Consider the following 16,318-nt stretch of genomic DNA (forward strand, 5'->3'; position numbering starts at 1 on the left):
GGGCATTCCATGGTTGTGATTCACTACAGGGGAGCTTGAACTCACACCCACCCCACAGCCCGTGGGCACGGAAGCCGCAAAGCCCGGGAGCGGCCCGGCGGAGCTCCCCGCACACCCCAAGAACCGGGGACACAGCCCTTCCCTCCACCGCTCCCTCTGCATTGGAATCAACAGCTGCAGCAGGTGATCCAGTAGAATCCAGTGCATTTATTTCTTGCAATATCTGAACGGGTGTTTTTCAGCTTTGGATTTTAACACATACAAATTAATTTTTGCAAGTTTAATGACAATCAGTACTAGAAGCAAATCATTGTATAAAGCTCATAGAAAAAAAAAAAAAACCAACAAAACAAACCAACATCTCCGTCAGTTCTTGGTTTTCCTGGAAAAAAAGAAACCAAAACAAAAAACCAAGCATTCCAAATGAAGGCCTCGTGGAAGCAAGCATACCCCTGCCAGAAAAAGTTAGGAACAAGTCAGAATCAACTATCAGCATAGGCAGCTGAAATACAAGTATTCACTCTTTCTACAAGCAGCTAATTTAACTAGAGACAAGGAGTTTACAGGGCCTAAAGCTGGGGAGTTTGTGAGAAACGCACTCCCCTGTCCAGGAGCACATTCGGAGTCTGATCTACAGTCTGGGCTAAGGAATAAAGGTGCTGATGAACCAGCCCCTGCTCTGCAAACCTCCTGTAACCATCAACTGTTCCAGTGCAAATCAGAGTGAGTCCAGAGCAGGCATTAACACTAAACCAAGGGCAATGGAAGACTCTGCCTTGGCTCTCCCCTGCCCTCCCTGCAGTGCCAGTGCTGCAATCCGCAGGGAAAGGGAAGAGCAGGGTGCACATCAGACTTCAGATGTTGCTGTCTCCCTCCTTCAAGGGAGGATTGACTCAGCCTGGACATTAACAATGGAGAAGCAGCTTATGGCTGTTCCTAGAGGTCTAGAGACTACCAAAACTTCTAAATACAATCAATAAAGGCAAACACTGCTGAGCTGAGCGAGTCCTTCGCCACCTCCGTGTTCTGACCTGCTGCCCTGCCCAAACCTCTCCAAGAGTTACCAAGAGCGCTGTGGGATTCACTTGCTTCAGTTTGTATTCAGAACGTACAAAGTCAACAACTTAAAGCTTTATTGTAGTTTGCAATAATATAAACAAGTGCTGAAATTCAGTCAATGTCCATTTCTGGAAGCTTCTTGTCGGTGGCTGTGGGGGCAGAGCCCTGCTCGGGAGGCTGGGTCCCGCTCCCGGCGTCTCCCTGCCCGTCCAATGGTCCGTTGGGTTCCGTCGGCTTCTGCTCCTCCTTCGGCAGCTCCACCTTGGGTTTGGGTTTGTTCACTATGGGATTACAAATACCTGCCAATTCCTAGAACACACAGAAATAGCACATCCTTAGAAATGGTCTTATCTTCCACAGTTGAACTTTAACCTTTGAAACCACTGCTGGGAATGCTCCAGTTGAGGGCTGATGTTCCCTGGTACTTCTGAGATTTCTCACCTCAGAATTTTCTGATAGAGCAATAAACACAAAAATTCATGGAAATACAGCGAGTTATGCAGAAAAACTTACTTTAGCTTTAGCTTGTATGTCTTTTGCTTTTATAACTGGGTCCAAAGTAAGACTCCTCTTGTTCTGAAGGTTGAGGTTGTTGTTCATCCACTCCATGGCTTCATTGGCGCTCTTCTCCACCTTTGCCACGTCTGCTTCATCGAGGTGCTCATACAGTTCATCCTGCAACACCCAAACAGGAGCAGCTGTGTCAGTGGTTGAGCAGAAACTGCATCCTGATTTCCTCAAAACTTAGCTTCAAAATACTAAAGGCCATTTAGCCAAGAGCTGTTGTGGTTAACAGATCAACCAAGCTTATCACCCACAGCTCGGTAACCAAGGACCTGAAGTTCTCCTGCTGTTGGCATTTTGCCTCCATGAGGAAATAAAACACCTGATTAAAAAGAGACTGAGGTGTGCAAGGCCTAAAATCCACTTCTGAAAATCTGTTACTGGGAGGTTGCACCAGATTTTTGTCTGAAGCAGGTTACCTAAAATTCAGAAAATATTTGTACCGTTTCCTTACATTTTCCAGAAATTAAATATGGAAATACCTTTGCTTTGAATGCATGAACAGCTTTCATGTACTGCTGGATTTGCTTTCCCAAGTCCTCAAATGCTTTTGGTCTTTCCTCTGATTCTTGGAATCTTGCCTGAATAGGCTGACCCAGAGTCTGAAACAAAGCACAACAGATACCAAAACTCATGGAGCATCACTGAGGGATCCTCAAGGTCTGACAGGACACATCAACCTTCCCGAACTCCTCGGAACTCCCTCTGCTTACAGCAAAGCCTGAGCCTCCCTCAGCCAAGTTGTTACAGGTCTGTTGGAGATCCGCTCCTCACACACAATCCAAAGCAGGCAGTTTGTTACCTCAGAATCAGCAGATTCTCAGACCCCAGACAGCTCCTCACTGGAACCAAGTTCCCCAGCTTCAGTAAATTCCCATGGGAATGTAAGAACCACTGACCTTCAGTTCTGTCAATTTATCAATGTATATTTGTTTGGGCTGGTCTTCACCATCTTCATAAAGCCAAATTTCTGTATCTTCCAGCTTCAGCGTGAAGCTATTCCGATCCTGCAGCAATCACACAAAACAGGCAGGTGACATCACTTATTAGGTGACAGATGGTATTAAATGGTACCTGGACCTTTCTGCAAGGGTTGTATTTTTAGAACATGAAGAACTCTGTCTGGAACTCTTTATCCTATTTTAGTAAAAAATAAGAAATAAAATATTCTTCTATACAGCTTTGTGGCAGATTGCAGGCCCAAGGAAGAACCTCTGTGACAGCCACAGTTCAGATCAATACTGTCACATAAAAGGCTTTTTTGTCCCCTGCACGTTTTCATTGTCACTACATGAGCAAGCCTGAGAACAGAGGGAAACTTTTCTTTAGCAAAGGTGCCGTAAATGCCACCTGGCATGTCCCAGTTTGGGCTCTGCAGACACCTGGCTGGCAAAGCTCCATTAAAAGCAAGGAGGATGCAGTCAGGAGCTGAGAGATTCATCCCTGAATCAGAGTTAAATTCATTACACACCCAGCTCCTTCAGTACAACAGGGAAAGCTGATTAATAATAATGCCAGGAGATTTTTAGGCAACCAGTTCAGATACAAGTGCCTACTTTTAGTAGATTATCATCAGAGCCAGAAAGGTTACAATTATTTCTTCAAATTTGAAGTCTGAATATGTAATTTATGTAAACATAGTATGAGATACAGGTCAAGAGTTACTAAATCCAACTGTTGATTGTACCAGGACAATCAAGCAGCAATACTCACATCCTCACTGACGAACTTCTCGTAAACACCACAGAGCTTGTCTCTCATTTCATACACGTATTCCTCCACTGCATTCTTGGCATCATTCCTCTCCTTCTCCAGCTTATCCTGCATTATCATCTTACCCTGTCAACAAGGTGTCAAATTAGTTGGCTAAAAAGCTCATAATTTACCATTTATTTCCAGGACACCTTGTTTGCAAACCAGATCAAGATTTTGCAAAACTGTGATTTACAGAACGGTTCTAGCACAGCACATGACTGAAAACTCATTTCAGTTTTGGTGTGATGTCCAATACAGCACAGGACAATCCTTCTCCAGCTGAGGAACCTCCACCCTGAAGGTCACCTGCACCTCGTGCCTGCAGGTGATTCTGGAGGTTTCCTGCAGAACAGCCCTTGGAGAGTTACAGCTCCACGGATCAGCAGCAATGAATGTATTCTGCCTCCACGGGGCACTCTTGCTCACCTCTGACTTCTAACTGCTTGTTTGATTCCTTTTCATCTTTCCTTGACCATCCTTAACCATGTGTAATGAACAACATTTCTGGAGACCAACAAGTGACATTTTTAGCTTGGGCAAGGAAGAGTTTACCTCATTCTCAATGAACAAGTTGAGCATGTCCTTCCCTATCTGCCACACCAGCTGGTTCTCGATGGGAAGGTCCACTGTGGTCGTCTTCACTTTGGCCTTCTTGGCCTGAGGTGGCTGATCCACTTTCTTATCCTTTGAGTCAGCCTGACAAGTCTGCATTAAGGAAATACATAAATATATTCACAGTAAAAACACCATCACCACTCAGCTCAAGGGGAGCAGTCAAGGTTTACACCAGAAGAGCTGAATTAGTGCCTCAACAAGAGAACCAAGCGCTCCCTGCCATTCTGGCACCTCAGCTGCTGAAGCCTGAGATAATTAATGCAGGCACTGACCTTTTCTGGGCACTCTGTCTACATTCATGGGGGAGGGTGCTCATGGCAGAACACTGTTCTAGTAGTCAAGGTATTGAAAACTAGATGATTATTTCTTCCCTGAACAGGAGAGTTCCCCCATTTTATCAGTACCAGATCACCTGACAGGTCTGCAGTTATCAGTGCCATTTGTGTCCTTTCTAAAGCTCTAATCACAATAGACCACCAGGGCACTGAAATAAAAGTTCGGCTTCCAGAACTATGACAAAGGCAGCAGATGTGCTCACACTCCTCATATTCTCAGGAATCTCATGAAAATAAAGTCTCAAATGCTCCTGTTACCTCCATTTCTTCAGACTCTGCCTTATTTTCAGGCTGGGTTTGCTGTTGCTCTTCAGCCTTTTGTTGCTCCTCGTCTACTTGCATCTTCTGAAATTCAGAGAGATCCAATTTCACACATTAAACAAATGCAGATCACTGCTTCAGTTCCTAGGCTAATCCCTTAACACCTCTAATGCTCTTTAGACAAAAAAAACAGACTGAAAACTGAAGGAATCAATTATGAGCTCCCAGTCTTTGCTCCAGCAAGCCACAGCTCCATCATTAAGAATTTGATCTATACCTCAATCCTAGTTTCAAGAGTTCTGTCACTGGTGTAACATACCACAATTAGTACTCAATCTCGTATTTTAGTTGTGGGCATGTCTAGTAAATCCTTACACAAGCCTGAGACCTTGGCCAGCTGTGCTTCACGGGGATTCTGAGCAGCTGGCACCAGTGAGTCTGTTACCTCCTCCTCCTTTGCGTGCTGATCCGTCTCCATTGGCTCCTCGTTCTCATCAGATTTATGAACCTCCACCAAAGATGCACTTGAAACACTGAAGATGCCATGGATATTTACTCTGACTTTGACTTTCACTTTGGAACTGGATCCATCTGTTTGAGGAGTGACCTTCTGAACCAAGAAGTGAGCTAAACAGAGAAAAAAGCGAACACTTGATTAACCCAAGCACTGAATGCAAAGCAAACCCCAACTGCTGCTGACACAGCTCACGGCAATGTGCTCAGGGAATGTTAAAACCTACTCAAGTTGGACAATCCAGTATTTTTACTCGGCAATGCAGGGGCACAGCTATTGAGAATTCTCTATGTAAAACCTGGTGTTACTTTTATCAGAGCAAAAGACTGCACAACTCTCAGCGTGCCCCTACCAGGTCTGCTGCAGTATTAGGATGCTCTTTTTGCCCACAAACTTCATGTTACTCCACCTATTTTACTGAAAATCCATTTGAAATGTCACCCTGAGAGCATTTGCAGTAGGCTGCATGTGCAGACTATATAATTAGACAGAAAAAGCTTGAAACATAGAAAAGACTCTTAGTTAAAGGTACAGAACGGTGCTAACCTATAGCAGGGTCTGGGTAAGGCAGCTCCTTGGGGGAACTGTAGTAGGCCTCCAGAGTGAAGGGCTCCTTCCTGTAGAAAGTGAGGACCTTGGAAAAGGGAGCAGCATGGTTTTTGGGGAAGACCTCACAGTCGCTGCAAGAGAAAACACAGCCTGTGTTCAGTATGACAACAGAGCTGGCAAGGTAACAGCACATTTCTAGATACTCCTAATGGAAAAGCTTCCTTAAAAAGTGACAAGACTGTCCTGATTTTTCAGGTTAAATAACACCAAACAGCCATGCAGGAAGTGCCAAACAGCCACTCCACCTTGGTTTTGTTTTCTACCATCATTAACTTCACAAGTATCAAACCTGAAGTGCTAAATGGGTATTTAACCCTGGAAATACCCTGTTCTAAGGGTACTTACTCATGTTTGTTATTTACTCTGATTGTCACCAGTAATTTTAAGCTGTCACATGCAAGAAGATTGAGCTGTTTTTACCTTAGGCCTTCCTCTGCTGGCGAATTCCATCGCAAAGAGATGGGATATGGTATCAAATCTGTGATAGAAAACTCTCTCACTTTGAAAGCCGGGGACAAAATTGCACACTGCAAGAGCACAAAAGCCACATTACAAACGTTCAGACTTTAGGTGAACAAGCATTTCATTCACCAAGTAGCTATTGATGCTGCTTAATATCCTCACAGCTAGAACAAGCAGCACTTTTTACCTGCAGTGCACAGCCTCGTGCCACAGCCTCATCTGCATTCAGGGTCGTACTGACTTCTTTGCCAAAAAACTTACTGATCTTCTCTTTTACAGCAGGGATTCTTGTGGTACCACCAACTATCTCTACTGCATAAATATCCTCCTTCTTTAACCCTAGAAAGGAGTCAGACAGTAGATGAAATGTTTCTTTTTCACATGAACACACTGACGTCATAAACCAGAAGTTTTAACAGACCAACACTAGGCTTGTTCTCTAAGTTTCTAAGCAGTAAAAATTTCAGATTTCAGCTTGTGTGAGAAAGTTTTTTAATCTCGTAACTACTAAACAAGCAATTGTTTTGTGGTAAATCCTCGTGTCCGACATGCAAAGGAAGCCTGCACTCTGGCTGGCTCCTGTCTGCACGCAGAACAGCCCCACACACACCCCCACTTACTGGCTTGCTCCAGCACGCTGCGAAGGGGTGGCTCCACTCTTGCCAGGAGTCCTTCACACATCTCTAAAAATTTGCTTCTGTTGGGAGAAGCCATAAACAAAACTCTAGCACACCATAAGCAACGTTGCAAACACAAAAGGATGCCCAAACTGAAGGAATGCCACCTTCACTGTTTACTGCAGGGTCTTCTCTCCTCCAGTCCTAGCTTTATGCTTTAGTATATTCTCCCAGACAAAACTTGGTTCCAGTAACCGTGGCACCCTTGCAATATTCACATTCCTAACTCAAGGCCACTGACCAGGCTGTAAACATTTTCATTTCCAGCAGCATTCCTGCACACGTTGTTTCATTTCTCACCCCCCTGCAGCCCTAAAAGCTGACACTTAGTACCAAGTTTTCAATTGCCTGAAGGGCACTCTGAAGTTTCCCCATGTAGAGGAGCCAAGGTTACCTGTTCATGGTTCCAGACACATCTATATCATTCATGAAGCACTCTATGTTCATGGGCAGGTCAGAGGCATTGGCACTCATCAGCTTCTTCAGCCTCTCACACTCCTGGTACAGCCTCAGCAGCGCTCGGATCTTGGACTTGATGTCAAGTTTGTATTTCTTCCCAAACTCCTCACAAAAGTATTCCACCAACACCTCATCAAACTTCCTGCCTCCAAGGGTTGTATCGAATGCTGTAGCGAGAACCTTAAAGGAAGGGAACGCTTCAGTAACAGAACAATGTGCCAGTACTCCATGAAAGCAATTAGCAGTTAACATCAAAGCACTGCTTTGTTTCAAATATAGTTCAACCCTAAGTCAAAGAAATCGGCCTTCCTGGAATGAGGTGACAACTGCTTTAAAAGGAATTTAGGGAGATAGTGCAGGACTTAGGAACACAATCTGTTCCATAGCTTGTGCTGGGAGCAGGCCTCTGTTTCCAAATTCTGCTTAGCCACTGTCAGTTTGAGTCATATCCCAGTTTAATATTTGATGCCTCCTAAGGGTGGAATGTGCTTACACCAAGCTAAAAATAAAACAGGAAGAGAATAAATGATACTAACTCTTAAAACAGGTGCTCATTTTTGGTGAAGGAGTTATCTGCAAAGAACACCTGTAGCCCACCCACCTCAGCTCATTCTGCTCTGTAAACACACCATGAATTAATTTTTTTAGGAACAGAAATCAGTGAAGTATCACATTACCCTCAATACCCCTTCACACTGGCTTTGATCTCTACACTGCCCAACAGCCCTCCACTCTACACCCCCAAGCATTCCTTCCACACTGCCATGGCTTCCAAGTTAAAAAACAAATCCAAGAGAAACATAAAGGTTACATTTCTTCACTAAACAAAACTATGAGAAAACAAATGTTTTCAGAACATTTCTCAGCATTTAATTATTTAATGCTTTAAATTTTGCATCTGTTTCTCCAGCCACTCATGAGAAAGTTATTGTAACTGCCAAGGCCAGATTGTAATAATAAACTGTAATAATAAAAAAGCCACTAAGATGTTAGTATTTGCTGGAAAATAGCAATGCTTTGGCAATGTACACTCAGAAGTACACTGTCATCTGCTGAGCTTCCACTGGCAGCTTAAAGCAATCAGGAATGTTTCTACTCTTGCACATGAGCACCACAGTGAGGGTTCAGAAACAATGTCTGGCGCTTACACCATTGTAGGAATTCTTGGTTTAACACCAGATCTCATGACTGAACTGGAGTAGTCTTTTGAAAGCAGCACACAGTCAGATATGATAATTTCTGAATAAACCATTTAATCCAGATTTTTTATTCTTTGCCAGAGTCTGCTGATTAAGGCATGTTTGCTTCCTCCACACACTGCTCAAAAGCTCTCTAGTTCCCTGCCCTACTTTTTGCTCCAGACAAAGTGCAATTTTAAGAACATGAATTGAGCTGTGTGGACGCCCCTCTGTGAAGCCAGGCAGGCTTGCCTGCCACAGTCCATGGATGTGCTGATGAATGTTCTACAGATAATTAAAATGGATGTGTAACAGCTTGTTTACTTTCAGTTTGCCTTTGTTGAATGCACAAACAGAAACTTGATATGCAGAATGCCCCATGTCCACAAAAACAACGTTCCGTGGCTTTTCTTCCAAGGCAGGCAGGTCTTGCTTATAGATCCCATATGCAAGGGCAACTACAGAAATAAAAGTATAGTTAAGACATTCAGGTTTATAATTATCAAGAAATAAGCATTTCAGTGTGCTTCTCACATTAAACAAAACTCCCAATGCTAAAGAAACATGGAAGAACATTAAGCAGTACCAGCCCTTCCCTCAGCTGCATTAAAACAGATATTCACAAAGTATCTTTATGCTTTTGTAAAGCAATGAAAAAACAGACCAGAATTTAGGAAACTTTCTGATCAACTCATCTATTTCAAGTGTACAAAAGCAGCTGTAATTCCAGAAAGCAAGGCCCACTGGCAGAATAAAAGCCCTTTGACGTAGCAAACTACAACACTGAGTGAGGGACAGGAAGGAATTACCTGCCGTTGTTTCATTGATTAGTCTCAGACAGTTGAGACCAGCAATCTGGGTAGCATCCATCACAGACCTCCTTTCTGCATCTGTGTAGAAACAAGGAACCTGCAAGGAGGTCAGAGAGCCAATATTAACATTTATAGGAGCCACCTTTAGTAAACAGTTACAAGTGTGGACAGTGAGCTCAAGGAGCACAGCTGAGGCCTCCTTCAAATGCAGTGTTCATTTCAGTTGCAATAGAGAAAAAGCAAAAAAAAAGAAAATTACATGAACACAAAGTTACTTTTTCCATTCCCTATCACAAGCCACTCATTTTTGGAGCACATAATCAGAAATAGGTATCAAATATTATTTATGCTGCTAATTAGCAGCAATTTAAGAACATTAATGAAATAAGTCTAGTTTTCAAGAGACGTAAGATTGAGTTTAAACAGAAAAGAAAGATATCTGGATATTCAAGTTTACTGGGCAATTTAATCAGATTTCATTTAATGCTGCAGCCATTTCAGTTCAGACAGTAACTAAGTTTTGTGTATTCTGTTGGATTCCATACTTACAGAAACAACACAGTCAACCACAGGCTTCTTAAGCGCATTCTCAGCAGTCTCCTTTAATTTGGTAAGAAGCATTCCTGTCACCTGCTCAATTGTAAAGTTTCTTTCTTCTTCCATATACATGGCCTTCAAACAAAGATTGTGCACGCTCATTACGCTGCAGTGGAACCCATGCACCATCCCCATCATCTGCCTTTTATTCCCTTCCCTATTAAGGCTTTCCATCCAAAAGAGAACACAAACTACAGCGAGCAGATTCAAACCAAAGAAATAAAAGGAAACTTTATCAGTTTCCTCCTCTGGCTCTTTCTCAGACATGCCACACTTACCTTGATGCCAGTTGAGCCTGTTGGCAGCTGGACAAGTTCATAGGCAAGGCTTGCTTTTTCAGCTTGAACAAAGGGATCTGAGAATGCACGACCATGAAATCTTTTAAAACTTTGTACTGTATTCTTTGCATTTGAAATAACCTAGAGAAAAAGAAATCTTTAATACAACATGGCAGGGGAACATCTGAATTTCAAACAGAAGACAGAGTTTTGTTCTCATGCTTCTCTTGCCAGAATATTTTTGTCATTTGTATCTTAACAGTATCTGGGCAGGTGCTGGGAGGCAACTTCCCTCTGGCTGCTCAGGGAACCTACAGGAATTTGAGATGGAAAATAAAATGTACGCTAAAAACTGAGCCAAGTCTATAAAATATTGATTACAACAGCACTCAAATTTCATAGTGTATGTGTAGGACACACTTTAGAACGGTTAGCAAAACCTCCTTCCCACTTACCTGTTTTCTACCCCCTACCTTTCTACAATCAGTGATTGCCCAAACATAACAAGCACATGGATGTAAATTCCAGCTCAGGTTCATCACATGCACATGACACTCAACACACAGATATTCCCAGAAAACAGCTCAAGGACCTGCTCAAGAAGCTTTAAAAAGTCAGGAGGTCCCCTTAAGATGATACTGTCACCTTGATTTAACTGACAAAAGGTAGACTGACTTTCATTAACAGCAGAGATCAGCACAGAGAAGTGAAAGCCCATCCCAGCTTGCTTCACGTAGCACAAGTGAAGGGAATTCTGTCACTGACACCGGAGCGAGGCACGCACTGAAAACCACAGGCACTGAGAGCAGACAGGTACTGTTCCACAGAGCATTACCTGGGATTTGGGCTCAGGCAGGTGTCTGCTTCCTAAGTAACTTGGGCTGGACGTTGTCTAAGTTTAGTCTGTGCAGGACATACTCATCTCTACAGGGCTCTGCACCAATGGATTTCGTTAAGCTAAGCAGACACTCAATTCCAGAAAAAACAGCTGTGTTTGGTTCTAGTACAGTTGTGCTGTTCTTGAATAACATGGCTGTGTCCAGGGATTTTTGTATTTTAGATAATGAATCTTCACACAATTCTAGGCTTTTTAGGCTAAGAAAAACCAACTGTTTGACTAGTCACTTCCTGTAGAAGACTTGAAAAAAATAAATCATCTTTTATAGGGGTTACTTACACAGCAACATTAAATCTGATACAGCAGGACCCAAATACCATGAGTAGGACAAATCAGCTTAACTTCTTCTCAATCCTTAAATCACATTTACCTGCCTACAGCAACAGAAATTCAGACGTGGGCAAGAACACCCAAGAGAGATATTTAGGTTGTAATTCAGCCACAAAGGGTCAAGAAAGCACTATCTATTTACACTCAAATATGTCCCCTTTCTGCCAAAATCATGCACTTAATGGAATTCTATAGAACAGTCACATAATTAAAAGCCATCATAAAGCACAGGAAATGGAATAAGCTAAGGCAGGGTGAAACACCACTGTTTAGCTTTAGAATTTATGTTTGCAACCTGAAAAACAAAATCAGCAGTCCTCAGAATTTCTTAAGAGGCACAGCTTTATTTTGTACAATTCATTATGTGCAAGGATCAACCCTGAGATTTCTCTGCCAGATGACAAAGCAGCAGTCCATGGTGAACAGCTGAGGGAAGCTCAGCTGTTCATCAGTTATGGAGACACCAGGGCAGCAGCTCAGGGACATCTGTTATCTGCAGCGATAAGCCCCACACTGCTGCTCTGAAGTTGTTTTACCCAAACCCCACGCTCACCTGGCTTTTAGCTGCAGCACCGATCGAGCGATTCTTGGGCCCAAAGGATATACAGGCTCTGCAAGGAAAAGAGTGAGTTCAGTCAGTGACTGTAGAGCTGCACTGCACATCTTTTGGGTAAAAAGTATTGCTGCTGTTTAGAAGATCACTGGTCTAATTAATATGATTTGGTCCATTAAGGAAGTTGGTCACTCACTGCAATCTACGCATGGAACGTTCTGTGGATTCTGGGAAAAACAAGCGCTGTAATTGCATTTAAAACAGCAACAGTCCTCCCTGCAGGACAGCACTAACCCCAACCTCATCCACGCTCCTTCAAGTTTCCCCTCTAAGCACTGACGGGGCAGACAGCCTTATCTCAGTAATTGCCCGTGTATCTGATGCACTCAAGGATAAGTTGGTTGCTAATAACACAGGAAACATTCGACTGTTAGCAGACAAACAGGAGGTGAATCAGATATTAAGGAAATCGTTCCTACACGTCTGTAGGAGATGCTAACTAAGCTTTCCAGTTTTAAGGCAAACCCTTCAAGGGCAGGAAGAAAATACCTGCAGAGAAAGATTGGTCTTTCAGAGTTTCATCTGTACCCACTGAAATAACATGAACCACAGAAAGAGAAATTATGTTCCCTCCCCACTGCTCTGTGACAGCCTGCAGTTCTGAATAAAGAAATCCTCCTTTTTGGAGAAATTCCTAGGCCAATTCAGCCTTTTGATTTACATATTTAAAGAACTGTAGGAGCCCTAACAAAATGAAATCCAGCCCTCTAATCCAAGCTCCTCATACCACTGAGGTAAACTTGGTGGGGGGAACCCTGACATTAGGCAAGCAGATCTTTACTGCTCACACAACATCCCAACAGTCTAATTAAGCTGCTCTCCATGCAGCAGGTTAAGAATCTGCTTTACAGCAGGGTGATGCCATAGGGCTGCCACAGGAAACAGTCCAGCTCAGCCTGAGGTTTGGAATTGGGTGTTCCAAGCAGAAACTGACAAAACCAGACCGGAAGGCTGGGGTGATAGAATTGCACTGGGTTTATATCTTCTTCTAATTTATTAATATCTTCACAAATGCAACAAGGCCTACCCTAAGCATGTGTTGCAACAGAATTAACATTTCCAAATAAATCTGTAGTTGTTTGAAACAACTACTCAAGAGATTAGTTTAAAAAACTAATCTCAGGCCCACACCAATGGAACAGGGGTAAAAATCTAACAAGCCCAGAGCAGGGAGCTAGGTATTAATTTACTCTGTCTCCTGAAAGGAATTAAGATGTGAATTGTTACCTTTCTCTTGGCCAAAATAAAAATATCCTGCTACTTCACTGTTGAATTCACAAACCAAGATCCCCTCACCAACACAAATGTAGATTTAGATGAGAGCCTTGGGGAGTCATGCAGGGAACTAGCACAGAGGTGAGTGAAACTGGGAAGAAGGAGGGAGAGAAGGAAGAATTTTCATCCAGTCTCATTCTGCAAATCAGTTCACAGGAACCAGTAAACTCATGAAAAACAAATTACACTCTTACACAACTTCTGGAAGCTGAATAACTAACCAGTGCATTTAAAGTAGAAACCATCACAGTGAAGGTCATCAGAGGTCTAATGAAACAGCTTTAGAAAGTTAAAATCTCTGCTTCACATACCTGGAGGCACCACCTCATCCTCCCACCCACTGCCACTTCCTGAGACCCCCTGTCCCCTGACAGCTCGTGTCCTCAGCATTGACCATCAGCACCAGCTCCAGAAGGTCAATCACAATGATTTTAACTGAAGTCCCTTCATTTCTATAGAAATAATGAAACTATCTCATTTTTCCCTCTCAGTTTCCACCACCTTTCTCTCTCTCTACCACTTTTCCATGTCCAAAGACAAACATGGTTTGCACAGCTTTGGGATGTGCAAGTTCAACTTTTACAGGATTCCAGAAGAATCCAAGTACCAGAGCTGAAAGCAGATTCTGTGGGAGTGTCATCTGCCACTGAACTCAATACAATGCACTCAGCTGGGGTTTATTTTAGTAATACAAATTATTACAATAACACATAGAAACACAGTGTTTAACCCTGACCATGAGCCAGTGCCTGAGGAAACCTGTCACACCACCTTGCATGGCTTCCCCACTATAACTGCTCAGCACTGACTTTTTGAACCAGGCTTCTGATTCTAAGTCACTTAAACACCATTCGGAATTTCTTTTAATAGAAGGGTCTGCTTGCAAAATGGTTTTCTGCATTCCCTCAGAACAGTACCTGGAGATTAAGTCCTGTTAAAACCCTCTCATTTTCATTATGCTCATTTCTTCCAATTCCACTTCAGGCTCCCATAACTGAATTATTTCCCAAGAGATGCACTGTGTCAGATATTTTATTTAGCTCATCTCCTTCAACAAGGGAGATTTGTGCTCACATCTCAAATACACAGATATATTTATCAGCAGAACTTCAACTCCCTGAGGGCCAAATACCTACAGCTATTAGAGCACAGCTCGGATAGTCTCTACATTCAACGTTTTCCCAGCACATCTAACCTTTAAACTCCCCCATTATTGAGAACACTTAAAAGATCTCCAGATACTTGAGCATATGTGCTGAATTCAAAATTTCCTTCTCCATTTATTCATTGCTTAAAGACAGGGGCAAGCAAACAGTGATGTATTGTCTAGTGAGAAGCAAGGTCACTCTGGGCTTTCTGAAGAGATACAAGGGATCTAAAAAAACCCAAACATGGAGGATGATGCAACTGTCTCACGGAGACAGCTACTTCAATACCTGCTCAAATAAAGCCATACTGCAACAGAAGGTAAGCTGCAGGAACACTTTTAGGACAGCTTTCCCCACAGCTCCCCTCCAGGTCCGATGCAAATTCTTTTTCCGCTTTCATTTTGCAATTCATTCACAGAGTTTTACCCCAGTTCTCTCTCTCCTTCTTAGGAAGTTCCTTATTAAAAGTGGCAATGAACACCCCTGTTAAGAATGTGTTGGGAAGGATCATTATATGAGCAGGGCTAGAATATACTGATCATGTTATATCATGGAATCACGGAATGATTTACATTGGGAGAGACCTTAAAGCTCATCCAGTCTCACCCCTGCCATGGCAGGGACACCTTCCACTGTCCCAGGCTGCTCCAAGCCCCAATGTCCAGCCTGGCCTTGGACACTGCCAGGGATCCAGGGGCAGCCACAGCTGCTCTGGGCACCCTGTGCCAGGGCCTGCCCACCCTCCCAGGGAAGAATTCCTTCCCAATATCCAATCCAAACCTCCTCTCTGTCAGTTTGAAGCTATTGCCCTTGTCCTGGCACTCCAGGCTGCTGAGCAGCTTTCCCAAACTCTGATCCCAGGACAGGCCGTGGGGGTCACACCGAGCCCGGCACCAGCTGAGCCCTCCCCGGTCCTGCTGCGCTGGGACTGCAGGGGAATGAGAACCATGCTACCAGAACTCGCCGTGTGAACACACAGGGAATTAAGGTCTGGCACTTCCAGCAGCCAGGGATGTTTTGTCCTACACTCACAGCCCCCGTCCTTCTAATCCCAAGAGCACAGCCCCGCCTCGGGGGGGACAAACCGGCCGTACTGCACCGAAGGGCTGAGAGAGCTGGGGCTGTTCAGCCTGGAAAAGAGAAGGTTCTGCGGTCACCTCGGAGCATCTTCCAGCGTCTGAAGGGGCTACAGGGAAGCTGGAGAAGGACTCTGCATCAGGAACTGGACTGACAGCACAAGGGGGAATGGCTTCAGACTGTAAGAGGGGAAATTTAGGTTAAATATACGGTAGAAATTGTTCCCTGTGAGGGCGATGAGGCACTGGCACATATTGCCCACAGAAACTGTGGCTGCCCCATCCCTGGAAGTGTTCGAAGCCAGGCTGGATGGGGTTCGGAGCAATCTGGTCTACTGGAAGGTGTCCCTACTCATCGCAGAGGTGTAGAACTGGATGAGCTTTAAGGTCCCCTCCAACCCCTTAACATTCTATGATTCTGTGATTCTACGAACGGCAGCTGAGCGGGTCTCCGGGAGCCCCCTCCGTGACTGCCGCGCTTTACCGCTTCTCTCTCTCTAAGCACTTTATACCTCCGTTCCCCCGGCCCCGCCGCTTCCCTCCCTGCCCGGCCCCGCCACGCCGGGCCCCGCGGGAGCCTTGCCGCCGCCTCAGCGCGGCTCCGGCGTTCACTCACGGCGTGCTGCGGTCGCTGTACTCGTTGGCGACGGTCTCGATGCCGCCGGCGCGGGCCACGGCCACGTAGCAGCTCTGGAAGCCCAGGTCGATGCCCACCACGGACATGGCGGCGGCGCTGAGGGGGGAGCGCGGCACCGGCAATTCTCGAAAGATCCCGTCGGGCCGCGGCCGCGCCGGCGCTGGGG

The 16,318-nt window shown here is 44.4% G+C and overlaps 1 protein-coding gene across 1 annotated transcript; it reads right to left on the minus strand.

Moving 5' to 3' along the window:
• Nucleotides 1–187: 187 nt before the first annotated feature.
• Nucleotides 188–16,290, minus strand: HSPA4 (heat shock protein family A (Hsp70) member 4). Its single transcript, XM_039559457.1, has 19 exons — nt 16,132–16,290; nt 11,957–12,014; nt 10,176–10,316; nt 9,850–9,972; nt 9,298–9,397; nt 8,813–8,946; nt 7,246–7,490; nt 6,795–6,871; nt 6,362–6,513; nt 6,133–6,239; nt 5,650–5,783; nt 5,035–5,216; nt 4,587–4,673; nt 3,931–4,083; nt 3,337–3,462; nt 2,523–2,630; nt 2,106–2,225; nt 1,573–1,734; nt 188–1,368 (listed from the first exon to the last, which is right to left on the minus strand). The coding sequence occupies exons 1-19, from the start codon at nt 16,236–16,238 to the stop codon at nt 1,171–1,173; spliced, it is 2,514 nt and encodes an 837-aa protein (XP_039415391.1). The 5' UTR covers nt 16,239–16,290; the 3' UTR covers nt 188–1,170.
• Between the last annotated feature and the right edge of the window lie 28 nt (nt 16,291–16,318).

The sequence above is a fragment of the Corvus cornix genome, chromosome 13 (assembly GCF_000738735.6).
Source record: "Corvus cornix cornix isolate S_Up_H32 chromosome 13, ASM73873v5, whole genome shotgun sequence".
NCBI lineage: Eukaryota > Metazoa > Chordata > Aves > Passeriformes > Corvidae > Corvus > Corvus cornix.

Coding starts and splice junctions, on each gene's coding strand:
- HSPA4 (XM_039559457.1), bottom strand. CDS start 16,238: ATGTCCGTGGTGGGCATCGACCTGGGCTTCCAGAGCTGCTACGTGGCC. Junction 5,784..6,132: donor CCAGCAGAGGAAGGCCTAAG/GTAAAAACAGCT, acceptor TTTCTCTTGCAG/CGACTGTGAGGTCTTCCCCA. Junction 5,217..5,649: donor TTACCCAGACCCTGCTATAG/GTTAGCACCGTT, acceptor TTCTCTGTTTAG/CTCACTTCTTGGTTCAGAAG.